Source organism: Chelonia mydas, chromosome 6, assembly GCF_015237465.2.
Source record: "Chelonia mydas isolate rCheMyd1 chromosome 6, rCheMyd1.pri.v2, whole genome shotgun sequence".
NCBI lineage: Eukaryota > Metazoa > Chordata > Testudines > Cheloniidae > Chelonia > Chelonia mydas.
This window is the reverse complement of record NC_051246.2, coordinates 61107562-61135100: the sequence shown is the minus strand read 5'-3', so window position 1 is coordinate 61135100 and position 27539 is coordinate 61107562. Positions and strand designations below refer to the sequence as shown.

At 44.9% G+C, this 27539-nt stretch overlaps 3 protein-coding genes across 25 annotated transcripts in view; 2 read left to right on the top strand and 1 right to left on the bottom strand.

Annotated features, from left to right (window-relative positions):
- ATG13 (autophagy related 13) overlaps positions 1-4361 on the bottom strand; it is a 49555-nt gene extending 45194 nt beyond the window's left edge. For all 11 annotated transcript variants that reach the window (XM_037900183.2, XM_037900181.2, XM_043548355.1 and 8 more), the window contains exon 1: positions 4222-4361. The gene's annotated coding sequence lies outside the window, so the exon portion shown is untranslated. The remainder of the gene's footprint in view (positions 1-4221) is intronic.
- A 591-nt stretch (positions 4362-4952) lies between these two features.
- Positions 4953-10214, top strand: HARBI1 (harbinger transposase derived 1). Of its 6 annotated transcripts, none has more exons than XM_043548360.1 (3): positions 4953-5048; positions 7820-8552; positions 9518-10214. In XM_043548360.1, exons 2-3 carry the CDS (start codon positions 7883-7885, stop codon positions 9892-9894), a joined length of 1047 nt encoding a protein of 348 aa, XP_043404295.1. In that variant the 5' UTR covers positions 4953-5048; positions 7820-7882; the 3' UTR covers positions 9895-10214. The 6 variants fall into 6 exon arrangements, with proteins under 6 accessions (XP_043404295.1, XP_037756115.1, XP_043404296.1 ...); XM_037900187.1 differs by having other exon boundaries at positions 4954-5052; XM_043548361.1 differs by having other exon boundaries at positions 4971-5052; positions 7741-8552.
- A 4749-nt stretch (positions 10215-14963) lies between these two features.
- AMBRA1 (autophagy and beclin 1 regulator 1) overlaps positions 14964-27539 on the top strand; it is a 194580-nt gene continuing 182004 nt past the window's right edge. Inside the window, exons 1-2 of one of the 8 annotated variants that reach the window (XM_043548146.1) lie at positions 14970-15246; positions 27093-27244. The gene's annotated coding sequence lies outside the window, so the exon portion shown is untranslated. Of the gene's footprint in view, positions 15247-21856; positions 21977-26441; positions 26601-27092; positions 27245-27539 lie in introns of those variants that run through there. The other 7 variants (XM_037900179.2, XM_037900176.2, XM_037900180.2 and 4 more) reach the window with 7 other exon arrangements.

The window sequence follows — 27539 nt, the reverse complement described above, 5'->3', positions numbered from 1 at the left end:
ATTTTTAATACTTTATAGCTCAGCCAAATCTGAATAGAATCTCATGGGAAAAAGGCACTTGTGTAGCCAAATATCAAAGATCTACTGGAAACAATGAGCTTCTAGAAAAAGGTCCCAATAATCCTTTGTAATAGAAAGTGCTGGGTAACCTAACACAGGAATCACTACCAGCCCCTGTATATTACATGGGTGTTTGAAAATTGAATGTTAATCTATTTATTTTGTTGTTTTCTTAACCTGAGACTCAGTCTCAAATATCATCTTCTGAGGATGGTTAAGAGCAAAGTAGAGGCCAATTCCTTTGCCCAGTTTGGGTTGAGGTGTAGTGTCATTGTTACCTGTGAAAGGACAGAACTGACAGTTATATATGGAACCTGCTAAGCCCACCTGCCAACAAGAGTAACACTGTGTGATCATCCCAAACATCTAGCCATTACAGTATATAGAGTCAGGCCATGCCTACGCTGAGAAAGAACCTAAACAGATATGATTATTCTGCTTGTGTAGACACTCTTATTCCAGTAGAAGAGAGTCTTTTTGGTTTAGCTTAGGAAGTGTTTTAAGCTAAACTGGGGGGGGGAGGGGGGGGGAAGGGGACAAACAAACCCCACCCTTATACTGGAATAAATGTCCACACAGGATTTATGCCAGTATAACTAGAACTATGTAGCTGGTAAAACTTTCTGTAAACAAAGCCGTAAGTCCCAGCAACACAGCATCTATACGGTATGCAAGCATGGTATCCATGAATGTGTGATCATATTTGGTCACTCAAATTCTTTTCAGTACTCTATTAACTGAAAGAGGAAAGCAGGTCTCTGAATTTTTCTTAGCAGTGAATCAGCAGCTCCACTGACCTACAGGGCCAGGGATTCATGGCTCAGAGCTGGTTGAATTGGAGCCTCTTAAAATATTCAGATTTTCAGATATAAAGTCCAACTGTTCTCTAAACTTTGCTGCAAACTCTTCACTTTATTTTTCCAATGTCAAATGTCTTTAAAACAAACTCATTTGTGCAACTGACACTTAGATTATGCCTCACAGCAAATACTTTGAATTACTAGGTTTAAATTGAGAGATATTTCAGCATTAATTAAACTGCCCCCCACCCCACCGGCACTGATAGTTAACTAAATTTAATTAGCTCCCATCCAATTTCACATTTTCTGAAATGGTCTGTTGTAGATTTCACACATTTTCATTCTGTTCCACACAACAATAATTTATGTCTATCTAGCTCCCCACATCTAATCTAATTCAGCTCCCTTGACTTCTTACTTTTTAGTTCATCCTGCCTGAGGGATTATTGTAAGGGGCTCTAGTAATAAAACTGCCATATGCCTTCACAACACCATGTAAATAAAGCACTTCCTTGTTTTTACTATTTTGCAGTTATTAGTTTCAAAAAGGATACTATCAAATTCACGATAGCCTCTTGCTCCAGCAGATGCCCCTTTTCATCTACCTTAATAATAAGCAGTAAACCTCACAGAAAGAATCCTAATTAAGATTCCAAGTTATTCACAATGTGTGCGTGTCACTCACAAAACACTTGAAAAGCCATTCCTCCTTTACTTACTTGCCAAGTACCGAGTGCAGGATCCTGTTCTCTTGGCAACAGTTGATGTCACCAGCACCAAAAGTGGAGCAAGGAGCAGAGGACAATGCTCCATGTTAGGGGACTAACTTCAGGGGAAACACTGATCCCAGAACTTGGGTCCTGGCAAGTCTAAAGCATGTCATTTGATGATTATCATGTCTCCACACGTGTATGGGAACACCTGACCATTAGCTCATGCCTGCTGAGGCTTTGTTATACAAAGATGAGTAACTCTGTTCCATTTCTAAAATGAATTTCCCTGCTGGTAAAAAGAGCCAGAGAGAAAGCTCTAGAGACAGAAGTCATCTGTTTAGTCACAGAATTTACCTTGCTTCCTCACACTGGCTACCATCAAAGTGCCTAACCGGACCTGAAGGGAACCACTCTAAAAGTGGAAAGGAAGGTTGGCTCCACCATGCCCTTTCAGTTTTGACCCCTTTATTTCAAATGCCCACAAGGCCTCCCAGTTAAGTGCCTATTATGATAGGTTTTGCAATACGGTTAGCTATTGTGCTAGGAGTGAGACCACCAATTAATTTCACTCAGGCTACTGAACAGCCAACAGATAGTAGTACCTTTTGGTCACTACTAATCTGAGCCACACTTGAACCTGAGACCTACAAATGAAAGGTTCCAATTCAACTACAAATCCTAAGAGCCAGGTAGTCCCCTGCCAATCAAGTAACTTAGGCCAGGACTACACTATAGACTTATATCAGTGTAACTACCTTGCTCAGGGGTGTGACAAATAGACACCCCCTGAGCAATGTAGTTGTAACGACCTAACCCCCAGTGTAGACAGCGATATGTAGGGGGCAGAGCTTCTCACGGAGGTGGATTAACTACATTGACAGGAGAAGCTCTGCCGTCGGCGTAGGAGTGTCTTCACTTAAGCGCTGGATCGGTCCAGCTGCACCAATGCAGCATGTTAAGCGTAGACCTGCCCTTAATGTCTTTTAACCCAACATGTGCAGCAATTATATAACTAGTGTTTATATCAGATGCTTTTACCTGTGAATAGCTTGTCTGCCCCTCCTTGCAATATCTATGTTCATGCAGTTGTGGTAATTCAAGTCTTTTTCTCCTTGCCTCCAAACAATGGATGTCAAAAGCAGGTGTTCAAAGGACAAGCTCCACGCCCTGGTTCTCTAGCTAAAGCTGTGCCCTTTCTTATGAGGGCACTAACAAGATGGGTAGAGTTAAAACAATATTAGGACCTACACACTAGTTTGGCATCTAAACACTTTTTCATATATATGTCAGAGTTGCCTAAACTCTGTTCGACCAAGGGCTATGTTGGCAACCTGACAAGAGCCTGACTGCTGCACCCAATGTTTGTAATGGAACAGATTGCAGCAGCCTTCCCACAGAAACTATACAGTATGTCCCAGCATACTACACTAGATTTTGATTTGAGCAGCCTGGTTGAATGCTGATACCTGTAGTCTGTGTGTAAGGTGGCTGCATGTTAATGTAGAAGGGGTGTCCACAGGCAGCACTGTTGAACTGCATGGGTCACATTTTGCAGAATAAAGCCTCATTTATGGTTGAGGCTCATGTAAAGAAAGTAGACAGAAAAGGAGTTTTAAAGCCTGGTGTATAATGAGAATTACTATAGCTAAATGGGTAAGAAATAAAAGATAAGTAGGCCTCTTTACAAACTCTTGCACTCTTAGCCAGCACTGTCCTACAACTGGAACTCAGTTCGGCTCTCCAGCATTTACACTTGCAATACCACTATTCAAGTTTGTTATACTATGTGACTAGCTGACATCTTAAAGGGATACAGAAGAGGCAAGAAGGGTTATCACTGCAGAAAGGGAGCCCTGAACAGCTCTCATCCCACATAAAAGCCCTGAACTCTTAGTTATATAAACCTGGCCCAAAAACTTGATCTCCCAGACCTCTGAGCATATGTCTACACTGAATTAAACTTCCTTAGCTGGCCCATATCACCTGACTCAGGATCACACTGCTAAGGGGCTCTTTGATTGCAGTGTCAACATTCAGGCTCTGGCAAGTTAATCATTCTAGTAAACAAAAAGCATCTGACAGTTTCTCCACCAGATAAATCTGTTCAGCTGCCACTGAGTTAACAAACTTACCAAAAACGTCACTTCTGGAGTGACCAAGCATAAGTTTCACCCCAAACAACACACATTTTAAGAATGTTAATAAGCAACTGAAAAGAGATTTAAGAATGGAAGTGCTATCCCATACCGCAACTATATGGTGCTGTCTGAAGGCTAGACTATTGATTTAAATCAGTTGGGCTTTATGCTAAAGTCTTTATGCTCTGAAGTCTTTTCATCACTTTAAATTGTAAGTACATAAAGATTCATCTGTAAAATTATTTTAAAACACATGAAGATTTACTTGTAACACTAATAAAGAAAATTCTGAATCAAAATCTTCATGAGCTGAAGGAGACCTTGTTCTCCCTCCATCCCCATCCAAGAGTTAGTCTGAGGTCCCACACCATGATCCCTCCCATCAGCTGCAGTACATGGAATGCCAAGCTCAGGACAGACACTCCAGTCAGAAATGCCACACAGACTGGGTGCAGCGGGAGTGTGGGCCACAGGGTCTACCATTTGTACTTTCCTCCATTTGCACCGTACCTGCAGGGAGGAGGCAGAGGTGATTGCTCTGGGTCTCATGCCGGGGGACCGAGGCTAGCTGAGCCTAGTCTCTCTGCATGACCAAACCCATCTAGACCTCAGGGATCCTCACTAGTCTTCTTGTTGGGCCAGGGGGCTAGGTGGTGTCTCGGTTTCCGGATCTCCTCAGTTCTTAGCCAGTGGAATCTTCTGGGGTGTCTTCTCGGCCAGAGCTGGTAGGGTTTGGTCCCAGTCTCGATGCCCAGCCCAAGGTCTCTCTTCAGGGTCCAGCTCTAGGTTCAGGGCTCCAGAAGTCTCCTCGCAGCCGGGCCCGTGAAGTCTCCGTCCCGATCTCACCGCGGAGCGCCTGCGCCCAGGGCCCCCTCACCGCCAGTGAGCAGAGCCAGCCTCGGTCCCCGGCCCGGGGAGGGGCTCAGTCTGGGGGCTCTTGGTCCCAGCTCCCGGCCTCAGCCTTTTAGCCCGGGGAGCGCTGGTGCCTGTGGCCGATACCCGCCCAGCGAGGGTCCCCGGCTCTCGGGCCCAGCCGTGCCCAGGGAAAGTCGGGACCCTGCTGCGGGGCGCTACACGCCCAAGGGTCTGGGGGGATCTCAGTGCCCTGGGACCCCACTGTCCGGGCCGGCGGTCCCTGGTGTCCGCGCCCCGGGCTGCGGGGTGTCCTGCTCTCCTAGGACCCCGGGCTCCCCCTCGCCGCCGCCGCCGCTGTTTGTTTTCATCTGCTCCGGCCGGGGGAGGGGCGCAGCCTGCGCATCCGCCGCGGCACTTTCCGCACGAAGCCGGGACGGCCCCTCCCCGCTCCCGGCTGGGCCGGGGCGCTGCGGCAGGTGCTGGCAGGTGAGGGGGGCGCGGCCTGGGAGGCTCCGGCCCGGGAGTGAGGGAAGCCCGGTTTCGTGGGGAATCTGCTGCTGGGAACGGGCAGCCCCCGCGCTGTGCGGGGCGGCGGGACTCGCGGGAGAAGATCCGGGCACTGGCTCCGCGCGCCTGACAGAGTAAATCCCGGGCCGGGCCAGGCGAGGGTGGCGGAGCTTGGGGAGGTTCGCCCCCTATTCTTAGCCCAGCTGAGGAGGGTCCCTCCCCCACTAATAGTCCCCCGTCCCGTCCCACTCCCATCTCCCCCCTCCCCATCTCCCCGCCCCCCATCTAGCTCTCCCCTCCCCGCCCACCCCATCCTCATCCCCTGCCCTCCCCATCTCCCCCGCCCCCCCTCCGGCTCTCCCCTCCCCATCTCCCCCTCGGCCCCCTCCCTGCTCTCCCCATCTCCGCCGCCCCCCCTCCTGCTCTCCCTCCCTGCCCTCCCCATCCTCATCCCCTGCCCCCCATCTCCCCTGCCCCCCCCTCCGACTCCGCCCTCCCCTCCATCCCCCCTGGCTCTCCCCTCCCCATCTACCCCCTCATCCCCTGTCCTCCCCATCTCCCCCGCCCCCCTCCGGCTCTCCCCTCCCCATCACCCCCTCATCCCTCGGCCCTCTCCCTGCTGTCCCCATCTCCCCCCCCCCTCCGGCTCTCCCCTCCCCATCTCCCCCCTCATCCCTCGGCCCCCTCCCTGCCCTCCCCGTCTCCCCCCTCATCCCATCGTCCTTTCCCTGCCCTCCTCATCCCCGGCCCTCTCCCTGTCCTCCCCACCTCCCCCAGCCCTCTGTCTAGCCCTCCCCATCTCCCCCCCCCCCCCGCCCTCTCACTGCCCTCTTCATCTACTCTGTCCCTCCTCATCTTCCCCCTTATCTCTGGCCCTCTCTCTGCCCTCCTCATCTAGCTCACCCTCCCCTCCCCATCTACCCCCTCATTCCCCGGCCCTCTGTATTTTATCCATCCACCAATCCCCTGGTAACATGAGGGGCCTCTGGAGGCAGCTGCTAGAGGGATTAACTACACCACAACATTATCCATATCAAGGGACCTGGTTCTAACACGTTAGTTCCCTAACTGTTAAAACCACAGTTTTGTCTTCTAACATAAATGGACCCTATCCATGGCACTGAACTGTGTCATGCTTTTGGACAGAGTTAAACTGAAGCAAGTTTTCGAGACATGGTTAAAATAAATTAGGTTCCAGCTACACTAAAAGACAGAGTCATGTTTTACACTAACATGGATATTATTATAGTTGAGCCCTGAGTGGAATCTGCTCACTTCCTCCTCCCACCCAAAGGAAGGCATCTTAGCTGTTTCACAGTTAATTTGTGTATTCATGTCCATATTGAGAACACATCAGGTAAAGTAAAAATGAATTCATGCTTCAGGACATTAAAGTAATCACTAACTGACTAAAGCCCGGAAGAAACTTCCTTAGTGGGCATGGTAGTGTTTAGTTCTCCCATTATGGGAGTCTTAACAGAGTTCTCTGAAACTATCTGAAACTGGCCAGATAGGATAGCAGACTAGATGGACTATTGGTCTGAGTGGGTCTGGCAATTCCCATGTTCCAAGATGGGGCAAAGGACAGGAGATAGTTTTCTCCTTTCCCCTCTCCATCAGCTGTGGAGGATGGACTCTTCCTGTTGCTTGTGCTGCTTCTGCATGCAGTAAGTCCACAGGAATGTGTGTGTGATGCACTGCGTTTCTCATCAGGGTCTGCCTCAGCACTTCCAGAGGACCTTTAACTTTCATGTTGGTCTCTGGCTAGTGGGTATGTTTTAAAGCCCTGGGTATATATGATAGAATATCAACTACATTTGCCATTGGTCTCTTTGGAAATCCTTGTGCTATCCAACAGTGAAGTTCATCTTGCTGCCCATGTGTCATATACATAAATCTATTTGAATTTAGCTAGTGTTTAATGTTTCCACTGTAGCTTCTGATTTGATCTGGCATAGTCAAAGGGGACTCCCACATACACACCCATAGGATCACACTCTGAGACTTGTGACTTTGAATTTGAAGGGCAGGCTTTATTTCTCCCAAATTTCTGGTGATAGCAGCTCTTGGATTTTGTTGTTCTGATAATCCACATAAACTGCATGCCTGATACAACCAGTTTAGGTTATGCACAAGTGAACTAGCTCAGAAAGAAGCAACAAACTCATCCAACTTGCTTAACTAGTTCAGTGACAGAGCAGAAATAAGGTAGTTGCATGTGGATTATGTAGTTTCAGATTGCTAGCCTGAATATGGCCTAACCTGGTAGTGACTGAAAATTGTACTATGTATATGATATTAGTTTGTTGTGATTTTAACAACTTTCCACTAAGAATTTGGCAGAAACTACTGCCACTTCTAGCCCCATTTTTGGCATTTGCAGCAGAAGACCGAAGGAGATTGAACTCCCTTCTCATTCCTGCAGATAGTCCCTTCTGTTAAGGGTTGAGACACTGATGGGTCTGTAGGGAAGCTCACACTGTGTTGCGCACATACTGTGAACTGACTGTTCCAATTTCCTGGGCATCTTTCATCTGCCACTAGAATTGATCCCAACATTAAAAAAAAACCAAAAAACAATTTTTACTTTTTAAAAACAGAGAGATTATCTTTACGAATTTCTCTGAGGTGTGTGTTTCTTACTCTGCTCTTATGTAACCTGGGCAGAATGAAGCTGGCAATAGGGCTGAAAGGCTGAACTTCTTAAACTGAGTTCTGAGTCTTCGTTCAATTCACTTCAACGCAGGTGACAGCATTGGGAAAAGATCTGCAACAAGAACTGCTCCAAGAACTCACCCAGGCTTTGGCTATGGCTGTTCCTATAGCGATTCTTGATTGTGACCTCTTGCTCTATGGCCGAGGACACCGAATGCTAGATCGCTTCAAGCTGGAGGATGTCACCGATGAGTACCTGGTGTCCATGTATGGCTTCCCCCGACAATTCATTTACTATCTAGTGGATCTGCTGGGAGCCAGCCTCTCTCGCCCTACACAGCGGTCCAGAGCCATCAGTCCAGAGACACAGATTCTTGCTGCATTAGGTTTTTACACTTCTGGCTCCTTCCAGACTCGCATGGGGGATGCCATTGGCATCAGCCAGGCCTCCATGAGCCGCTGTGTTGCCAATGTTACTGAAGCACTGGTGGAGAGAGCCTCACAATTCATTCATTTTCCAGAGGATGAAGCCTCTGTGCAGAGTCTGAAGGATGACTTCTATGGGCTGGCAGGGATGCCTGGAGTGCTAGGGGTGATTGACTGCACCCATGTGGCAATCAAAGCACCCAATGCCGAGGACCTATCCTATGTGAATCGAAAGGGTCTTCATTCTTTAAACTGCCTAATGGTGTGTGATGCTAGAGGAGCACTGCTGAGTGCAGAGACGCACTGGCCAGGCAGCCTGCAGGACGGCACTGTGCTGCAGCAGGCAGCTCTTAATAGCCAATTTGAAGCTGGATTGCACAAAGATGGCTGGCTACTTGGTAAGTTAATTCCAGTTATTGTCTCCTCTAAGAGTCTGTTGCACTTTGGCTGCTTTTTGAGTGACTCAAAGGCAGCAAAACAGACTGCTGGTGTGAAAATGCCTGACATATTTGCTTTTTTAATACAAACAACCAAATAGGTTTCATACAAGTCATTCTTGGTCCCACTGGCAAATAAGACATTAATTATTTCTAACATCTTACAAAATCTATATAAATGCACATCTGCCAAAATGTAAATACCAGATAAAAGTGATTTAGGACCATGTTCCATGGAAAATGTATGTGAGAAAGGGTTTCAAATGTGGTTCTACTCACACAGTAACTTTGTAAAAATGCCCTCCATGGGGTTCCATTGTTATCACCTCTCTGACTCCAAGCCAGCTGACAGTTTACAAGTGAAAATACTTTTTCTAACTGCAGTCATGCAAACTCATCCTGGGATCTGAGAGTCAAGGTAGGCTCTTCTTGGCTCACATAGGACTGGAAGAGCAGTGATTTCCTGCCCTGCGTTTCATACAGTATGATTAGTGAGGTTGTATACATCCACTCTTCTGCTTTGTCCTTGTCCTCATTACCCTGTTTTTTTCTAGATTGAATCGCACAAACCTTGTATTCTACACTTGGGTCTGGTCCAAATGTCTGAATTTCATTGCCTATGTGTATTAATTGGACTCTCCTAAAACTCCCTCCCACATTTTTACAGAATTTAGTCTTGTGAAATGGAATATCTTGATTTTTCTCCTTGTTGGTCTCATTTGCAAATCTAATTAAATACTTGTCACTCTTACCTGGATTCTCCCATACTCTGTGTTGATAGTCAATGAAGTCAGTCTGTACCTATGGTGCAAGGAAACTGGCTACAAACAGGTGCCCAAATTTAGTCTCCCCAGGTTGAGGATAAAGAGCAGAAATCTTTGCTGTTGCTACTAGTTTGTGAGCTCTCTCATTTTTTCCTTTGATAGGTGACAGCTCCTTTTTTCTCCGCACATGGCTGATGACCCCTCTGCATATCCCTGAGACCACCGCAGAGTACCGTTATAACATGGCACATTCTGCCACTCACAGTGTCATTGAGCAGACATTCAGGACCATTCGATCCCGGTTCCGTTGCCTGGATGGATCCAAAGGCACCCTGCAGTATTCTCCAGAGAAGTCTAGCCACATCATTCTGGCCTGCTGTGTGCTCCATAACATCTCTCTTGAACATGGGCTAGATGTGTGGTCTTCCCCAGCAACAGGACAGATGGAGCAACCAGAGGAAGAATATGAGCAAATGGAATCGCTGGACTCTGAAGCCTGTCGAATCCGCCGCGAGCTTTTGCTTTCTCATTTTAGCTAATAAAGCGAGAGATAGAGACCTTTACAGATGTACCTGAGGAAAATATGGGAGCAAATACACTCTCACTTTCTTTAAGTTAATAAAGAGAAAAATTAAGTTAGGCATGGGAGCTGGGGAAGAAAGGGAAACACTTGTAACAAATTCACTCTGTTTGAGGGGATATTTTACATCTGCCAGACTCTTGATTCCTTTGTAAATGTTGTTTTGAGCCCTGAATTCTCAATACCTAATGTGTGCAGACCCCACCTTGTCTAGAGGATAGTTAGGCAGGGACAATAATGTGGGATCGTTTCCTAATAAAATCACCTCCAATCTTCTGACATGTTTGAAAAGTCTGTAAATATTACAAAAAATAACACAAGAATTGCAAATCTGTCACTTTGTGAGTATTACAGTGGCCTGTAGCATCCATCATAAATCAGTTTCAAACATTTCTTTCAAACCCTTTTAAGGTAAATTTCCAGTTGGGCACTTACCTAGCCTCTGCATGTGCATATGCAAAAGTACATATGCACTTACATGTGTCTGCAATTTACAGATGCAAACACTTGCTAAATATCCTTGCTAAATGCCTGTGCACATCTTTTCATTATTCTGACACCAGCGCACACACAAATGCTAAAATTTGTATTAACAAAACCCATTGGTCCCAGATTTTTTAAGGGCACTTGAAGGTGTTTGCAGGTGCCCAAGTGGGCAAAAGGGAGAAGTTAGGCCATAACTGGCTGCATCAGCTACTTGGTGTGTCTGTCTTGTTCCCACTGGACAGACACTAGCATTATCACAGTTGCCTATGGCAAGGCCCCTTTGTTGGTTGTCCTAGCAGAAACTGATGGGGCCACATAAATTGCACTTCCTTTCACCGCAAGAGGTGGTCTGTGTAAATCAGGATTGAGGCATGGGATGGGAAGATTATTCTTCATTATCCATGGAGTATATGTCTTGTAGATAAACAGAGGATTTTAATTTATAGGACTTTCATGGGCACATGATATTTTTTTAAAAGCTGTTAAAGTTTCAAGTGTCCCAGCAGGGTTCTTTCTTTCCATTGGATTAATGTAAGTGTAAACTCTTTTCCAAGAATTTTGTTGAACACCAGTGTGACCACAGTCTTGGGAAGCTTATTTCTGGGAGAGGTTCTATCTTTTAGCAAGGTCACGACTTCAGTTTCATTTATGGACTGTTCTAATGGAATTTGGTGACTCCTGCAAAGATTTTGACACTTATAATGGTAGCACAGCCATTTGTCATGTCAGATCTCAGAATTCTTAGTTTGTAGGGGAAGTGAGACTAGATTGTGACCTGCAGCTTTGAAGATGGGAAAGTAGAGGAAACTGACGGCTTGGTGCTGGTTGTGGCCTGGAATTAGACATTGCCAGAATATGTCTGCCACTTTGCATTGAGTGTCAATATTTAGTATCATGTGCATGATAAATGGTGTGCTTTAGCAGGGATAAAACAAGACTCACCAGAGCCCTTCATTAGAACTGTTAAAACTTTACAATTATCTAATGTATATAATTATCTGGCCCACATATTTTGTTTTTTCCTTTGTTTCTTTTCTCATAAAGTCTGGCTTCAGAACTCCGGTTGCTCAGTTTGTGTAGAGAACTCTCCTTTTTCTACTATGCAGATGCCTGAACTTTCCTAACAAGAGAACCAAAGTAACTGTTTTCTTGTAATTGTTTGTAAAATATTCTTAGCTTAAAAATAATTGTAATACAGTAACAATAGGAGGAAGGTGCTGTTATGATTATGGATGTCTGTCTCCCATCACAATAGTATCTTATCAATTTTGCTAATATATGCCAATATAATCCAAATAAGGTAAGAACTGATTAGGAATGGGAGAGGCTACGGCCAGATGAGTCTCAGACATGTTCAGGTGTGACAAATTGTTATTTAATAAGGAGATGAGGGTCCTCAAACATATTCTCTAACTCTTATGACATGCCTGTGATACAGGTCTTTACAGCAGCCCCTGCTGAGACCATAATGAAATTGTGGGGGATGCATTTTTTGGGATGTATTCTGAACTGGGTTTTGTTGCCTGCAGCTACAATCCACTTTGATGGATCCGAGTTTGAGGCTATGGAAGTCAATGCCAATGCCCATTGTGGCTAGGGAAAATGGAAAGTTTTTATAGTTACCCATTAGACCACTGCTTTCTATTGGGAGACATGTCCTGGTGAGCTGCCCTCTAGTTCCAAGATGCTGGATCTCTCTACCTTAACATATTACTAACTGGCTTTTTGAGTTTTCTCTTAAAAATATTTCTTTAAGGAATCTCTGATTGCATCCCCTTTCCTCCACTCTACTGGTGATGCTAGCCTTGATGCCTGCTTCATCTTCTACTCTTATTCTAGTCTTTGCGTCTTTTCCAAACTGATCCATATACTTGGAAAGTCTTCCTCAGCCTAGTTTGACAAGCTACTTTCCTTCCTGTGTTCAAGTCCCTCTTCAGGCACAATTCATCCACAGATGAGTTAAGATAAAAAAAAAAATCCCTATTATTGCCTCCTCTACTCTGGGATCCCCAATGCATGTTGACTTTTCTGTTTTTGTCCTATAGAATGACACCTCTTCAGAGCTGACATTTGTGTTTTATAGAGCACAAAATACATTGTCAGTGCTTAATAAATAATATATAATTAATAATAAAGTTCTTTTGCTTCTCTTCTTAGTTGAATTAATCCCTATTTTTAATTAACTCTTCTATTATACTGTCTTTATCTGCACTTTAATCTTTCTGTTTCTTTCTGTTATCCTATTTCTTTCATCACTTTTTTTCCTTTCCATATCAATCTTTACGCCACCAGGGTAAAACAGGGAAGTCTGGAAAATGTGCCTGATAGTGAGAGATTTAAGAAGTTCTATTTATTTAGTTTATCCAAGAGAAGGTATGAGCAGATTTCTGATAATAATTCTGTAATCTAACGGACAAAGGCCTAATGAGATCCAATGACAAAGCTGCAGCTAAATCAAGTCAGACTGAAAATGAGGTACATATTTTGGTTGAAAGTAATTAGCCATTAGAACAGCTTACCTATGGATGTGGTAGAGTCTCCTTCACCTAAAGTCTTTAAATCTAGACAAGGTATCTTTCTAAAAGATATGCTATAGGTCAAACAAAAGTCATGGGCTTGATGCTGGAATTGCTGGGTGAGGTTGTTACTGTTTCCTCAAAATAGATAATCATAATGGTTTGTCCTGGCCTTAACATCTATGAATGTAAGGTAGATCCGTTGCCAGTAGATCCATGGAGCTCTAGGTTCCTGATGGAACTAATCTTGGAGTTATGTTCCTCTCAGTGCTGAGAGAAAAAGGTACCATCCCATTTCTGTGGTAACACCACCTCAAAGGGAGCTATAGTCAGCCACAGGAATGTTCTGGGAGACTCATGTGTTCTTGGACAGTTTGTCTTACCCTGATTCTCAGATGCTTCTGAAGTTGCAATGATGTAGTTTGTGAGATTCTACCTGGATTATATAACACCCACTACAGTGTCACCCACTCTCGAGATTGTAGCTGCAGGTTAGAGCACCCAGACACAGAAGCCAAAAACCAGATTATCTGGGTATAAGTCAGCCGGGTGGCTGCAGGTGGGGGAGAAGGCAGCAGAAAACAAAACTCTTAAGAAACCAAATTCCTGTTTATAGATCAATATCCTTAGTGATAAAGAGTGAAAGTGAGAAATTCCAAGAACAGGATCCTGTCCTGGAAGGTAATTAAGAAAGAAAATTTCCAAGAGATACAAGCAATAACACTTTTTATAGACAGTATGGCTGGATAAGTTGCCCCAAGCAGCAGCAGCAGCCACAAAAATGATTGGAAGTTATAGAGAGTTATGATGGCTATGATCTGTGTCTTTGGTGGTGGTGATGTTTACTGAGAAATTTCATGGATCTGAATTGCTGTGTGGTGGAGAATTATTAAGATGTTTGCTTGAACAAAATCACTGGGAATGGGGAAGTTTGGTAAATCTGAATAGCAGAAAGGGTGAAAGGAAAATTGAATCTCTGGGATGTGGTAATAAAGTGATTGGCTGGATGTGAATTGCTGGGTGATTTAGAGAGAGGCTAGATGGATCTGAATATTGGTTGTGAGGGGAGACAGATAATAGGAGGTTGGATAGGTCTTATTAATCTGTGTTATTGCTTTAATGATTATACTTTATGCAGACCATTCAGCAAAAACGTGTTGTAAATAAGCACATGTATGTAGTGTGCAATGGGCACACAAGACAATGATCCACCACACTGCCAGAAATAATAACAAAACAAATAGTGTGATTTATTACAGTATTTTGTAGGAAATCTAGACAAGGATCAGGTTGCCATTGTACAAGGCATTATACAGACAGATAAAGGAGACAGTCACTGTCCCAGGGAGTTTACAATCCAGGGTCCCAATTCTGCAATGGCCTGTGCACATGTGTAACTTTATGTGAGTGGTCCCACTGGTGTATGGGAGACATGCATAGTTATGCACATGCTTAAAAGGATTAGACAATGACTTTACAAATTTTGACAGGAAATGGTCCCTGTGCATAATGGAATATGGGGAAAAGTGTGGAGATATCTGAGAAAGTCCCATTCAGTGAGGCAAATACTTGACTGTATCTGCAAGCTGAGAAGAGGAAGAGTGTGGTGGGCTCGTCCCTCCCGAGCCTCACGGAATGTCATCAGCACTTTGAATTGCACCCAGAAGCAACTGGGAGGCCAGTACCTGGCTCCACATACTGTGGGTTATGGCTCCTTGCCACCCCACTCCCTTGCATGGGTTCCAGGGCGTGTGGCCAAGCTGGGCGTGTTGGGTACTGGACCTTGGGGACTGGCAATGATTCCTGCAGGGCTCAAGGCAGGCACAGCCTCTGGCACAACCTGGCATCTCTGCCCTGACCCAGGCTTAAGTTTGCAGCACACTCCAAAGGCTACCACTACCCCCCATCTACGCCTCGCCCTCTGCCCATCCTTATCTCTGAGCTCGATTTCTCTATCCTGTCTCAAGCCGGTGCTCCCTTGGGTTTTCCTGTTTATAAATCAGGAGAATCGCTCGTCGCTCGGCTAGTAGAGCCTGGCACGGCTCTAGATTCGGCTGCTAGGGCCTGGTTCAGCTCTTGGCTCGGCTGCTAGGGCCTGGCTCGGTTACTTGGCGCTCATCTACCCGCCCTGGCCGAGGTCCTCGGAGCGGCGGCGGCGGCCGTAGTAGCTGAAGGAGATCTAGCAGCTCGGGCTACTTCCCCGAGGCCAGGCCCCGCCGCGCCCGGGCCCCCCCGCCGCGCCGCGACGCGACCTCGCCCCACCCTCTCGGGCTACGCGGCGAGCCAGGCCCCGGCCCCTCCTGAAGCAGGTAGGCTCCAGGCCTAGGCGGTCGGCCCGGCCTGGCTGAGCACGGCCCGTGCCTCTCCCGAGTCCGGCCCCGCCGCCCGCGGCTGGCGCTGGACAGGGGGGAGGCAGCGGGGGGGTTCCGGGCCTCCCGGTGCTGCGGTGAAGCGGGGCAGGGGGCGGCACGGGGGAGGGGGCCCCGAGCTGGGATCCGGGGAGGTGATAACTTGGTCTCTGGGTGCCCCGCTGCGCGGAGGCTCCCGAGGACAGGTGCAGCACTGGGCTTCCAGCTGCCCCGGAGAACAGGCCGCCTGGCGCCCTCCGCTTGCCCGCCCTGGGCACAGGCCCGGATAATGCCATCGTCCGGCAGCCCCAGGCAAAGAAAATCCGAGTCACCGTGAGTGAAACTGAATGGCTTCCCGCTTGTCAGACGCTGCCGATCTGCATGTCCACTGCCACGTTAAACCGGAGACTGGTCACTGGCCCTGCCTCCGGGCCCCTGGAAACGCCGCTCAATAGCAGCATCAGAAATGGAGGAGTTGCCTGTACTGCTTATTTGCTCCATTTTCTGTCTCCAGCTCCATTGGGTCATCACACTCCTCCTTACACTGTAGGGCAGGAGGAATGGGGTTAAATCTGTTTTCACTTTTCTGGTTGTGGTATAACTGTTATTCTAAGGCACTTGGATGGAAACAGAAGCAGGAGGACAGTTTTTATCTTCAGGTTGAATATACCAATAGGTTCCTCCACTTAAGACTTTCATGGAATAGCACAGTGACAATTGTTTTTTTTGTTGCTTTGTTTTGACACATGCTGTTCATGCAACAGGACTAAATATTTAAAAGCAATAAATAAAACTTACTGGGCTACCAAAATTAGGACAACCAAGTTTAATTAAACATAAATTGCTGATTGTCCTTGAACAACTTGCCTTACAAAATGATTCCTGTATTGGTCAGTGGTGTTGTGAAACATGAGCGTAGGATAGGTTATTTTATCATGGTAGTTTTGGGATAGAATAAGTTCCTTTTCTCTCCTTGTAATGACGCTTACTGTACATCTGTCCTGAGGAATGAGAGTAATTTGTTCTGAACAGGGTACTCATTACACGTTAGGACAAGGTGCTTTACTTCCACATCACCAGTGTAATGCGTAATGAATAATGAGTATGCAATGAGGTCCTCGGAGTGGCCGTAGTAGCTGAAGGAGATGGAGCGGTGGCGGCCGTAGTTGCTGAAGGAGATTGAGCAGCTCGGGCTACTTCCCCGAGGCCAGGCCCCGGCCCCCAGCCCTGCCACGACCTCTCCCCACCCTCTCGGGCTACGTGGCGAGCCAGGCCCCAGCCCCTCCTGCAGCAGGTAGGCTCCAGGCCTAGGCGCTTGGCCCGGCCTTGCTGAGCACGGCCCGTGCCTCTTCCGAGTCTGGCCGCACCGCCCCCAGCTGGCACTGGACAGGGGGGCGGCAGCGGGGGTGTCGGGGCTGGGAGGCAGCGGGGGGGTTCTGGGCCTCCAGGTGCTGGGGTGAAGCACCTGGAGGCCCGGAACCCCCCCGGTGCCTCCCAGCCTTACACACTCATTACTCATTACACATTACACTGGTGATGTGGAAGTAAAGTACCTTGTCCTTCAGCAGCCATGTGCTGTTTTTTTGTTTTTGTTTTTGTTTTTTTTTTTGAAGCAGCTATGAGAGAGGATTGGGTATTTCAGTTCTTCATTGGCGTTGAGTTCCTACTCTTAGAGGTAGGTTCTAAATTTTGCACAGCTGTCCATGCTGGCAGAGTCTCAATTGTTCATTCAATAAGGGAAGGAGTTGGGGTCATTGTGGAAAATAGTTAAAATCATTGGTGGTTTAAATTCATGTCTTCCCACATAATTTTGAAATTTCTTTGTAGTACCATCCTGCAAAGGGAGGCTCTGGTACAAACACGTCCAGCAGCAGAATGAATTAAAGTATCTGGTGAAATCAGGCACAGGCTTGCCCTGTGGAGAGGGAAGAACAAATATCCGAAAGGGGTAGGGAGGTTACCCACAGAGAAAGAGGTGCAAGTAAATTACTTAATTTTAGGGTGTAGATTTTAAAGGGATAGTGTCACCTTAAAAATCTTGTCTCTGAAGACTTTTTGTCTAATCTTGTTATGATTTATAGTTAAGATTTTATAGGTAAGAACTGAGACAGTAGAGGAAAAAACTTTTTTCAGTTTTTGTTAGTTTGACAGCACTGTTTCCCCATGCAGTCAGTTTCCCTTGTTGGAGTGTGTCTCAGTAAGATAGGGGCTAGAGAAACAACTGTTGTGTGTGTAGATTTTTTTTTTTTTTTAAATCTGCAAAAACTGTCCAATGGACTTGGGCAGATATAGGGCCTGAAACTGCTTTTAACTTAAACAAACAAAAATCCTTCCAATTGATGAGCCTCCTGGTAACTAAGTTTTTCATGTCTCCCTACTTTTTTTATTTTGTTCCTTCCATACCTACTCTGTAAGAAACTTTGAATCAAAAACTCATCCCAAGGAGTTTGACATCCTTAGTAAGGGACTGTAGATATCTTACACGTTGAGATGCAACTATATAGAAACTGAGGCTACCAATGTCTTCATTTCATCTCTGTTCCATCTGAAATTTGGAGAAAGCCCTTTACATTTAGCTTGTAAGTGTACTCTGCTTAGGAAGGAACCATCGGTTGCGCACATACAAAATGGTAAATGACTGCCTAGGAAGGAGTACTGCAGAAAGGGATCTGGGGGTCATAGTGGATCACAAGCTAAACATGAGTCAACAGTGTAACACTGTTGCCAAAGGAAAAAAACTAACATAATTCTGGGATGTATTAGCAAGAGTGTTGTAAGAAAGACATGAGAAGTAATTCTTCCACTCTACTCTGCACTGATTAGGCCTCAACTGGAGTATTGTGTCCAGTTCTGGGCACCACATTTCAGGAAAGATGTGGACAAATTGGAGGAAGTCCAGAAAAGAGCAACAAAAATGATGAAAGGTCTAGAAAACATGATCTATGAGGGAAGATTGAAAAAACTGTATTTGCTTAGTCTGGAGAAGACAGAGAGGGAACGTGATGAGTTTTCAAGTACGTAAAAGGTTGTTACATGGAGGAGGGAGAAAAATTATTCTCTGGGCTTAAATTGCAGCAAGGGCAGTTTAGGTTGGAAAAACTTCCTGACTGTCAGGATAGTTAAGCACTGGAACAAATTGCCCAGGGAGGTTGTGGAATTTCCATCATTGGAGATTTTTAAGAGCAGGTTAGACAAACTCCTGTTGGGGATGGTCTAGATAATACTTAGTCCTGCCATGAGTGCAGGGGACTGGAGTAGATGACCTCTCAAGGTTCTTCCAGTCCTATGATTCTAGGATTTCCTGGTTCCTTGTGGCAGAAAATTGTTGTTGTTTTTTATAAATGGTTTAATACATGCCTCTGATACTGTGGTACATGGTCCCCATGTTAACTTTTGGTCTTTTCAACTTGACAATGTCCCTTAAATTACTGAATACATTCTCTCAACCTTAACTGCACCTTAAAGATTTTGTCTGGGAATGTGTATTTAGTTCTTGAGTTGTTCTCCTAAATCATTCCTTCAGAGCCCTTATCAATTTTGTAGCTGTTCTCTGAATTTCTCCTAATTTGTTTTGGCAGTGCCCACAACGTGTTAGGCACTTTTCAAACACAAGAAAATATACCGGTTTCCTGCCTTGAAACACTTACAAGCTAAAAGGCAAATGAAGAGCGTGGGTATAACATAGTCTAAGGGTATATCTACACTTCATGCTGGGGGAGGTGGGTGATTCCCAGCTCAAGGAGACTTACTCACACTAGCTCTCATTGAGCCAGCATCCTAAAAACAGAGTGTAGCCATGGCTAGAAGCGGGAGGGGCCAGATGCCTTGAGTACATACTTAGCATCTCTGAGGAGCATGCATTTGGGGCAGCCTGCTTCTTGTGTTGCTGTAGCTACATTCCATTTTTAACTTACGCTAGCTCTCATCGAGAGAGCGTTTGTCTCCTCAAGTTTGGAATCACACCCCCAGCTCAAAGTGTACACATACCCTAAGTGGTAACTATCTGTATATCCTCCTATATCTTTGTGGCAATCAATAAATGTAGAATATCCTTGAGTTTCCCCACACAGCCATAACTGGCCTATTTCTTACAGATGTGAAGGCAGAAGTGGGTCTTTAGGAGGGATAGGAATATGGAGAGGGTAGTGGCCTTGCGGTTATGGTTAGGGAACATGTTCTCTGCTGCCCCTCCCAATGGAAGAAGGCTCACAATGTTTGTGTGAGAACCATACGTATTTCTTTGTATTCATCATTGTTTACAACTCCTCCCAATTTGGTATCTTCTGCAAATTTCATTGTGCTGATCCCCTCTCTTCCGATTTGCAGATGTTAAAATGGGACGTAACAGTGGCCTGTGTGAGCATACAATATGATCCCCTACCACCAGTCCAGTACATTGCTGTTTAATATTTATATTTAATTTAGTTTTTCAGCTAGTTCTCAATACATTTGACAGGGTCATAGCTCAGCACTTTTGAATGAATTTTGAGTGAGACATCATGGGACCCTGAGACTTTTTGCTAAAATTCAAATATAACATCGACTGTGTTCACTTATGACCAATCTGTCAGAATAAACAATAATGTGTTCTGTCAACATCCTGCTTGCTGATAGTTGTTCTGTAATCCACTATCACTGTAAATCAGTGGCTTAAAAAAGTTAGCCCCTTTTGTTTTAAGAAGGTAGGCAAAAAGCAAAGGAGGCAATAGGTACCAGTTTTTTGATACTTGGCACTTTTTCATTGCCATCTAGAAATAAGTGTTAATGGATTGGTATGCTGCTTGACTAATACTTTTTCATCCTAGGGTGCATATTATCCAGACATCCTGATCTGTAAATTCAAACTCACCTATTCCTCATCCATAGCTATTTTACAACCTTTTTTTATACTTTTACTTTTTCTCTTTGAAGGCAGACTTTAAAAAGGAGTTCAGCATTGCATTGCCCTCTTCACTTAATAATGGACCTACTTTCTCTCCATTACTGCTTTTCCCCCTTGATTTATAGGAGCCCTTATTTCCATTAACTCCTTGGATAGCATTAATTGTTTTCTGCTGTCTTCTCTGAAAGCCATAATTGACCTGAGTGTTTGGATTCCCACTTTTTCTTTTCCCATACAGGTTTCTTAGCTTCAGATGTTTGAGCACTGCCTTATGCATCTGACTCAACTAACAATTGCTTTGCAATTTTTGTAGAGATGTTGTAGAGCAGCGGCTCCCAAACTTGATTGGTTTGACTATCACCATCTTAAAAAAAAAGTTGTGAAGTGAATTGGTGCAACATCAAAGTCATGTACCATCAGTGATGTATGTGTACAGTGTAGGAATCCCTGTTGTGCCTCTTAGTGTTTCCCAACTGCCTTCACAAGTGTGCATTTGAATACTTTCTTGTATTGCTTCCTTTATTCATTAAAATTTTTTTCTCAAAACCTTTTTCCTGATACTTCTTATACTTTTAATGCTGTGGTTAGTGAACTTACTGAATTCAGGGCACTCCTGATCACTTGTACTATGTATGTCCTGTTATTCTTGTATTTTCACTGAGGTTACATTATTGGAAGTCTGTGTGTTGACATCATGCAGAGGGGACATTGCAGAGTAACAAAACAATCTGGTAGGAAGAATCTACTTCATATTTACTACATATTCATTAACCTGGTTTACAAGGGAAAGTGATTGAATTAAATATTAATGAGTTCAAAATAACGGGGTTGTGGAGGAATAGTATAGGGTGGCCCACAAGGAAGTAACGTAATTAAATTGTGTAAAGGAGAAACACTTCCTAATGGTGAGATCTGTTAAACTGTGGAATTGTCTTTTGCTGGAAGCCCCATTGCTTGGGACATTTAAAACAGGAGTGGATATAGGCTTAGGGAATAGACAAAAACATCCTGCCTTGGCAACCAAGAAAGTGGAGTATAAATGTGACCTAATAAGTCTTTGTTGGCTCTAAGTTTTATGATCCGTTCTCTGAAGCTTCCAAGAGGTGTTGGATGCTGGGATTGGGTGTAGAGGGAAGCTGTCTGAACCCATGTGCTAGCAGAGCTCATCTTTTAACTTCCATGAACAACCTTCATATGAGGTTTTGAGTGCTCATGCAGTAGTACAACTCTTAGAGGCCTCTTAGTAGTATCGCTCTTAAGAGGCCTTCTTGGCCATGTTGGCAGAGGTGATAACCCTTGTACCACCACCTTGGTCTTACAAAAGTCGTTAGACACAGCATGTAACATTTATCCTGCATCTTGTGGAATTTATAACTCCCACAAGGCTTCTGTCTCCAAAACTACTTCTCTGATTCCCTTGAACCTTTCCAACAAAATTTTCTTTTGGATTGAGGCTGAGCATGTTAAATTCTAGGCCAGTCAGAGGCTTATTGGCATAAATTAGAAGGGAATCAGGAATAAACATTGAAATTGACTTTCCTTGTTAACCACAGAGTCACTTAAAAATCACATACATTTTCCTGCCCCTCCTTTTTCCTGCTATATTGGTAACAGTCCGTCTAGGTAGAATTTGATGGGCATCCCGGTCCCAAGCCCAAACTTTTCATTCCCATCTCTTGTTTAGATGGTCTTCATTCAGAAGTGCTCCAGTTTCAGCATTTGGCCAGGTCATACCTACTCTGAATCACCATCTTATCTGCCTGCTTGCTTCTATGAATTAGGGAATCACAAGGAGCTCTCTGGGTTTAGGTGAGGTGCTTGCTTCCAGTTGGTTTTTCCCAGTATTGATTTTGTGGTAACATACCCTCAGGCTCAACCTGAATCTGTAAAAGATCTAATTCTGCACATTAAGTTAGCAGCAAATCTGTTTACAGGATTGGACTCCAATTCTGTAAATGCTTACATGCTGCTTTGAGTAGTTCCACTGAAATCTGTGGGCCACATCTGGTTCTGGCCACTGTCAGACGGGTTACTGGACTAGATGGACCTTGGGTCTGATCCAGCATGGCATGGACTATATTCCTGTATGTGTTTGCCTTATCTAGGCCTTAGATTGTAGGATTCGTTACCTCTCCATCCCAAAAGAGCTAATTTTTTTTAAGGGTTAATTTACACTTTACCTCACTCTGTTCCCCATTCCTCTCCATACCACACTTTTGAGAGGGAGGCATAGTCTGAGAATGTTGAACTGGGAACTAGGAACTCTAGTGTTCTGATATCAGCTGTGCCATTGACTCAGATTGTGGCTTTGAACTTCCCCTTTTTGTGTATTTCTTCATTTGCCGGTTGTGAAGTTTGTTTGGAGATGACAATTGCTATACATGTGCTAAGTATTGAGATAATAGATAGTAGATAATAGAGCTAGAAAAGGCCAGTCAGGTTGTCCAGTCTGACCACCTAAATTTTGAAGGGAATACCCTCTTACACTTTCCCCTCAAATATCTCTTCTAACCTGTTTGCCAGTCTTTGCAGCGTTCATACAGTAACTCCTCACTTAACATTGTAGTTATGTTCCTGAAAAATGCAACTTTAAGCGAATCCAATTTCCCCATAAGAATGAATGTAAATAGTGGGGGTTAGGTTCCAGGGAAATTTTTTTTCACCCTATAAGTTTTAAACAATTTAATACTATACACAGCAATGATGATTGTGAAGCTTGGTTGAGGTGGTGAAGTAAGAGGGTGGGATATTTCCCAGGGAATGCCTTACTGCTAAATGATGAACTAGCACTCGGCTGAGCCCTCAAGGGTTAACACACTGTTGTTAATGTAGCCTCACACTCTACAAGGCAGCACGAATGCAGGGAGGGGAGATGGACACACACACCCTGTGTGTGGGAGAGAGAGAGAGATGTGCATTGCCCCTTTAAGTATGCTGACCCCATTCTAAGTACATTGCCTTTTAAAAAAAAATCAGGAAGTTGAGACAGCAGCTGCGGCCAGCAAACTCTCTGTCCTGAGCCCTGTCCTGTCCCCCCCCTGCTTTATATGAAGAAGGGGTAAGGGGGGGCAGGAGTAGGGGGGAGGGGAACACCCTGACATTTGCCCTCCTCTTCCCCCCTCCCCTGCAAAGCAAGCAGGAGGCTCCCAGGAGCAGCTCCTAGGCAGAGGGTAGGAGCAGCTTATGGCAGTGGGGGGAGGGACAGCTGAACTGCCCGCAGTTGACAGCCTGCTGGGCGGCTGCCACACAGGGAATTTAGGGGAGCAGGGAGCTGATGGGGGGGCTGCCGGTCCACCCTGGTTCCAAGTCCCCACCAGCTAGCTGCAACGGGCTGCTCTTCCTGCAAGCAGTGGACAAAGCAGGCGGCTGCCAAACAACCTTATAAGGGAGCATTGCGCAACTTTAAACGAGCATGTTCCCTAATTGATCAGCAACTTAACAGGATGACTTTAAGTGAGGAGTTACTGTACCTCCTCAGATTTCCTTGGCACTTCCTCTTCCATGTGATCTTGTCAATAACTAACCTAAATCTTTTGCCAGCTTAATTTTTCTCCTCCCCTTTTATCAATTGAAGAGTTCTCTTCCTTAACTTATTTTATCATGAGAAGTATTTTTGACTATTTCCCTGAGTCGTCTGTCTTCAGTGCCACATTTTAATCCCTGTTGTCTCTTGCAGTTTTGGTATCAGTTGCTCTTTTTATGTTATCTGGTTTTCTATATTTCATGCAAAAACTACTAATTCATCATTATGACTGGGAATTTAAACACAGAAGTCAGAAAATTCCAGTTAAGGTTCTCATGGCAACTAACTCCTTGTTGTACTTGCACAATATTTTGTATTGATGAGGGTGCTGCTTAATGTCTGTGCGAAGTGGTTGTGTGTGTTGCTGCAGCAACGGTAACTTTTGAATTTCCTGACTTGTGTTTATATTTTCAAACATAATTAGACTAACACAGTTTTGGCACTGGATTTCCCTCTTGTACAAATGAAACAATTCAAAGTAAAAGTTCCCATTGAAAGAAAGTTGTTGTTTTTTTGATGAGAGATACACATTCCTTTTGAGCAGTGCACTTTGATGCATTTAAAATCCCTGTAGAAGATCACAGCATGCAATTCTTATTATTCCATTATGTCTAAACCAGATATTTTCAAACAGACGAAAGGTTTTCTGTTTCACAGAGAGCTTGATCCATGGCAAGTATGAAGATCTTTAAATTTAAACTTTTTAAAATTTAAGGATGTAAAAAGTCTGAATGAATGGATTATTCTTTTTCAATATCTCAGTACAGGCAGAATAAAAACTACCAAACATGCCAAGTCTTTCTGGGGTAAGTAAGTTCAACCCACAGGGTAATAGTCTGAGACAGTTAAAGCCTAAAAACAGAGCCTTGGAATGAAAGTTCTGCCTCATCCCTAATCCTGGGCCCACTTACGTAATCTTCACACAAGTTGACTGTCCATTAACTTCAGTGAGCGCTTTCTGTGTGCAAAGACTAGAGGATCAAGTCTCTGTAAAGTTGCTGAAATCCCTCTTGCACCATGGCGATGATATTCTATCTATCCGTTTCTATCTCCTCTCTCCATCCTAATAACACTATCCTATGGTGTAGTACGAGAGTTGACAGACTTCGGGGTCTCGGAGCTCTAAGGCAATGGTAGAAATGGTCGTAGGGAACTACTACTTCCAGTGTAATCTATGGTGCAGATTTTTTCATGAGCAAAGTCATGACACAGTGAGGGTTAAAAGTAGGATTCCATGAATGCATCCTATGCTACAAGGTCACCAACAAGAGACCATTACATTAATGTTTAAAATAACAAATGGTAGAACATTTTCAAATTTGGATAGGGATTTTTTTTCTTTTCCCACTATAGTGCACTATGACACTTACGTAGTTTAATCAGGTATTAGTCTACCTCAAGTGGTATAATCAAGTACACGGGAACAGTGTAGCTTGTGGTTCGAGCAGGAGACTGAGTATTGGGATTCTGCAGGTCTAGTTCTGGCTCTGCCACTGTTCTGGTGTCATGCTTAATAAGTAATTCCATCTCCTTATACCTCCCATTTTATAACACCTGTGTCACAGGAGAGGAAGGTGTTGGTCTTAACTCTGCGTAAAATGCTCTGAAATCCTTAGTTAAGATTTGCATGATAACATACTTCGTCTTCCCTGCATATTCATTAAACTTCCTTGCAGCCGTCTTCAAGTGCCAAGTTACAACCCCAGAAAGAAGTCTCTCTCTAAAGTTTGAATAAAAGCAGGAAGAACAAGAACTATGTGCATATCATAGAATATCTGGGTTGGAAGGGACCTCAGGAGGTCATCTAGTCCAACCCCCTGCTCAAAGCAGGACCAATCCCCAATTTTTGCCCCATATCCCTAAATGCCCCCCTCAAGGATTGAACTCACAACCCTAGGTTTAGCAAGCCAATGCTCAAACCATTGAGCTATCCCTATGTGATTATCATGATATGATTCACGGATGACCTGCAAGAAATTAAGTTGAAAAGCAGAGGATTAGAGTCCCTAAACAGAAGACTAGATGTGAAGCTCATGGATTGCAGCCTTGGAAGTTCATATGGTCCTATGTCACTGCAGTGAAGGATGCTGAGAGGCCCTTTTCTTCTGCTGTAACCTCTGTAAAAGTTAGACTAGTAGAACTGTTCTGGATAAAGGCCATGTTATCATTCTAAACTGTCTTTATATAGTTCAGATTCCAGTACTTCATGCTGCAAGGAGTGATCATACCTAGGGGCCTTCCAAATTCACAGTCCATTTTGATCAATTTCACAGCCAGAGGGTTTTAAAATTGGTCAATTTCATGTTTTCAGATGTTTGCATCTGAAATTTCATGGTGGTGTAATCATGGGGGTCCTGACCCAAAAGGAGGTCGGGGGGTGGGTCACAAAACTGTTGTAGGGGGGTTGCAGGATTGCCACCCTCACTTCTGCACTGCCTTCGGGGCTGGGCTCTGAAGGCAGCAGCCGTGGAGCTTCCTGCAGTCGAGGGAGGTACCTGGAGGTGGGTCTGATCTCCCCCTGAGAGCGGCTGTCCAGGCCTGCACCCTGCCCAGCCCAGACTAGCAGCTAGGAGCCCCCAGCTAGGGTGCCCCCAGCCCTGCCTCTCCCACTGCCCTCCAATAGCTAGATTCCACAGGGGAGGTCTGATTTTACGGCCTGTCACATGTTTTTCAGGGCTGTGAATTTGGTAGGGCCCTAATCATACTACTTTGTGTAAAATGATTTTTTGATTTGCTCACTTTCCAGCACCATGGATATCGAGCCAGTGCAGGAAGGGAAAATGAACCTTGCTTGTCTGGAAAGTAGAGGTTCTGAAAGTGTTGGAATTACACACCACCTCCTGGGCATTGATTCAGTTCACTTTGATTAATGAAATTCGGAGGGAGAGTTAGGGTCCCTTTGTGAATGAGGTAATACTTAGCTCTTATAGTGCTTTTCATATCTTACATCTGAGAGCAGTATTGTCCCCATTTTGCAAATGCAAAAACTGAGGTACAGAGGGAAATGACTTTCCCAGTGTCACCTAGTGGGCCAGTGGCAGAGCCTGAAATGGAAACCAGGTCGTCTTAGTCCCAGTCCATTGCTCTATCTGTTAAGTAAGTTAAGTTTATGTTAAGTAAATCTGCCCCTGAAACTAATGACCATGCCAACAACTGCCCCTACTCCCAGTCTCTTTCTTGAATAAGGTAATCTAACACTGTGGAATGCTACTGCTGGCAGCATCTCTTCACCTATGAGATCCTAGACTCCTTTCAGTCTGGCTTCAGTTTGGTAGATGGCATAGAAAAGATGCTGGTTGTGTTTAATGGGTGATCTCTTGGGGTTATTGTTCCTTTGTGCTGGACCTAGCAGGAATAGACAGAGTTGTGTTAAGCCGGTTTTGCTTTTTTTTTCTTGCATAGGTTCCAGAGGGTTGTGATGGGCATCTGCTCCTCCTCCCAGAGAGCCTTTACCACTGGGTCCCAGAGAGCTCAGTCTTATCCTCTCTCCAGTTGTAATGTTTTGGGGGACTGTGGACTGCAGTGCTGCCAGTAAGATGACACCAAGCTCTGTTGTAAGTGTGTACAGTGCTCTCTTCTCGGCTACTAAAAGAAATAGGGATCTTGATGAAAATCTGTCTCAAGATCAATCCCAGCTAAAATGGAGGGGAAGTTGATTGATTGGTAGGGGAAGCACTTTGAGAAACTAGCAGCATCTGCTGTAGCATCCTCAATAGAAGGCACCTGTCTTCTGGTTGTCAAGGTGGGGCATACTTGTGGAGGCCAAAAATGCTTTTTGTGCCTGACTGGCCAGGAGGTGGTATCCTCAGTGATCCATTGTTCTTGGAGAATCCACCTCTGTATCCCACC

What these genes read in the sequence shown, in the direction of transcription:
- HARBI1 (XM_043548360.1), top strand. Translation starts at nt 7,883, where the DNA reads ATGGCTGTTCCTATAGCGATTCTTGATTGTGACCTCTTGCTCTATGGC. An exon ending in CAAAGATGGCTGGCTACTTG is followed by an intron (nt 8,553 to 9,517) that starts GTAAGTTAATTC and finishes TTCCTTTGATAG; the next exon opens with GTGACAGCTCCTTTTTTCTC.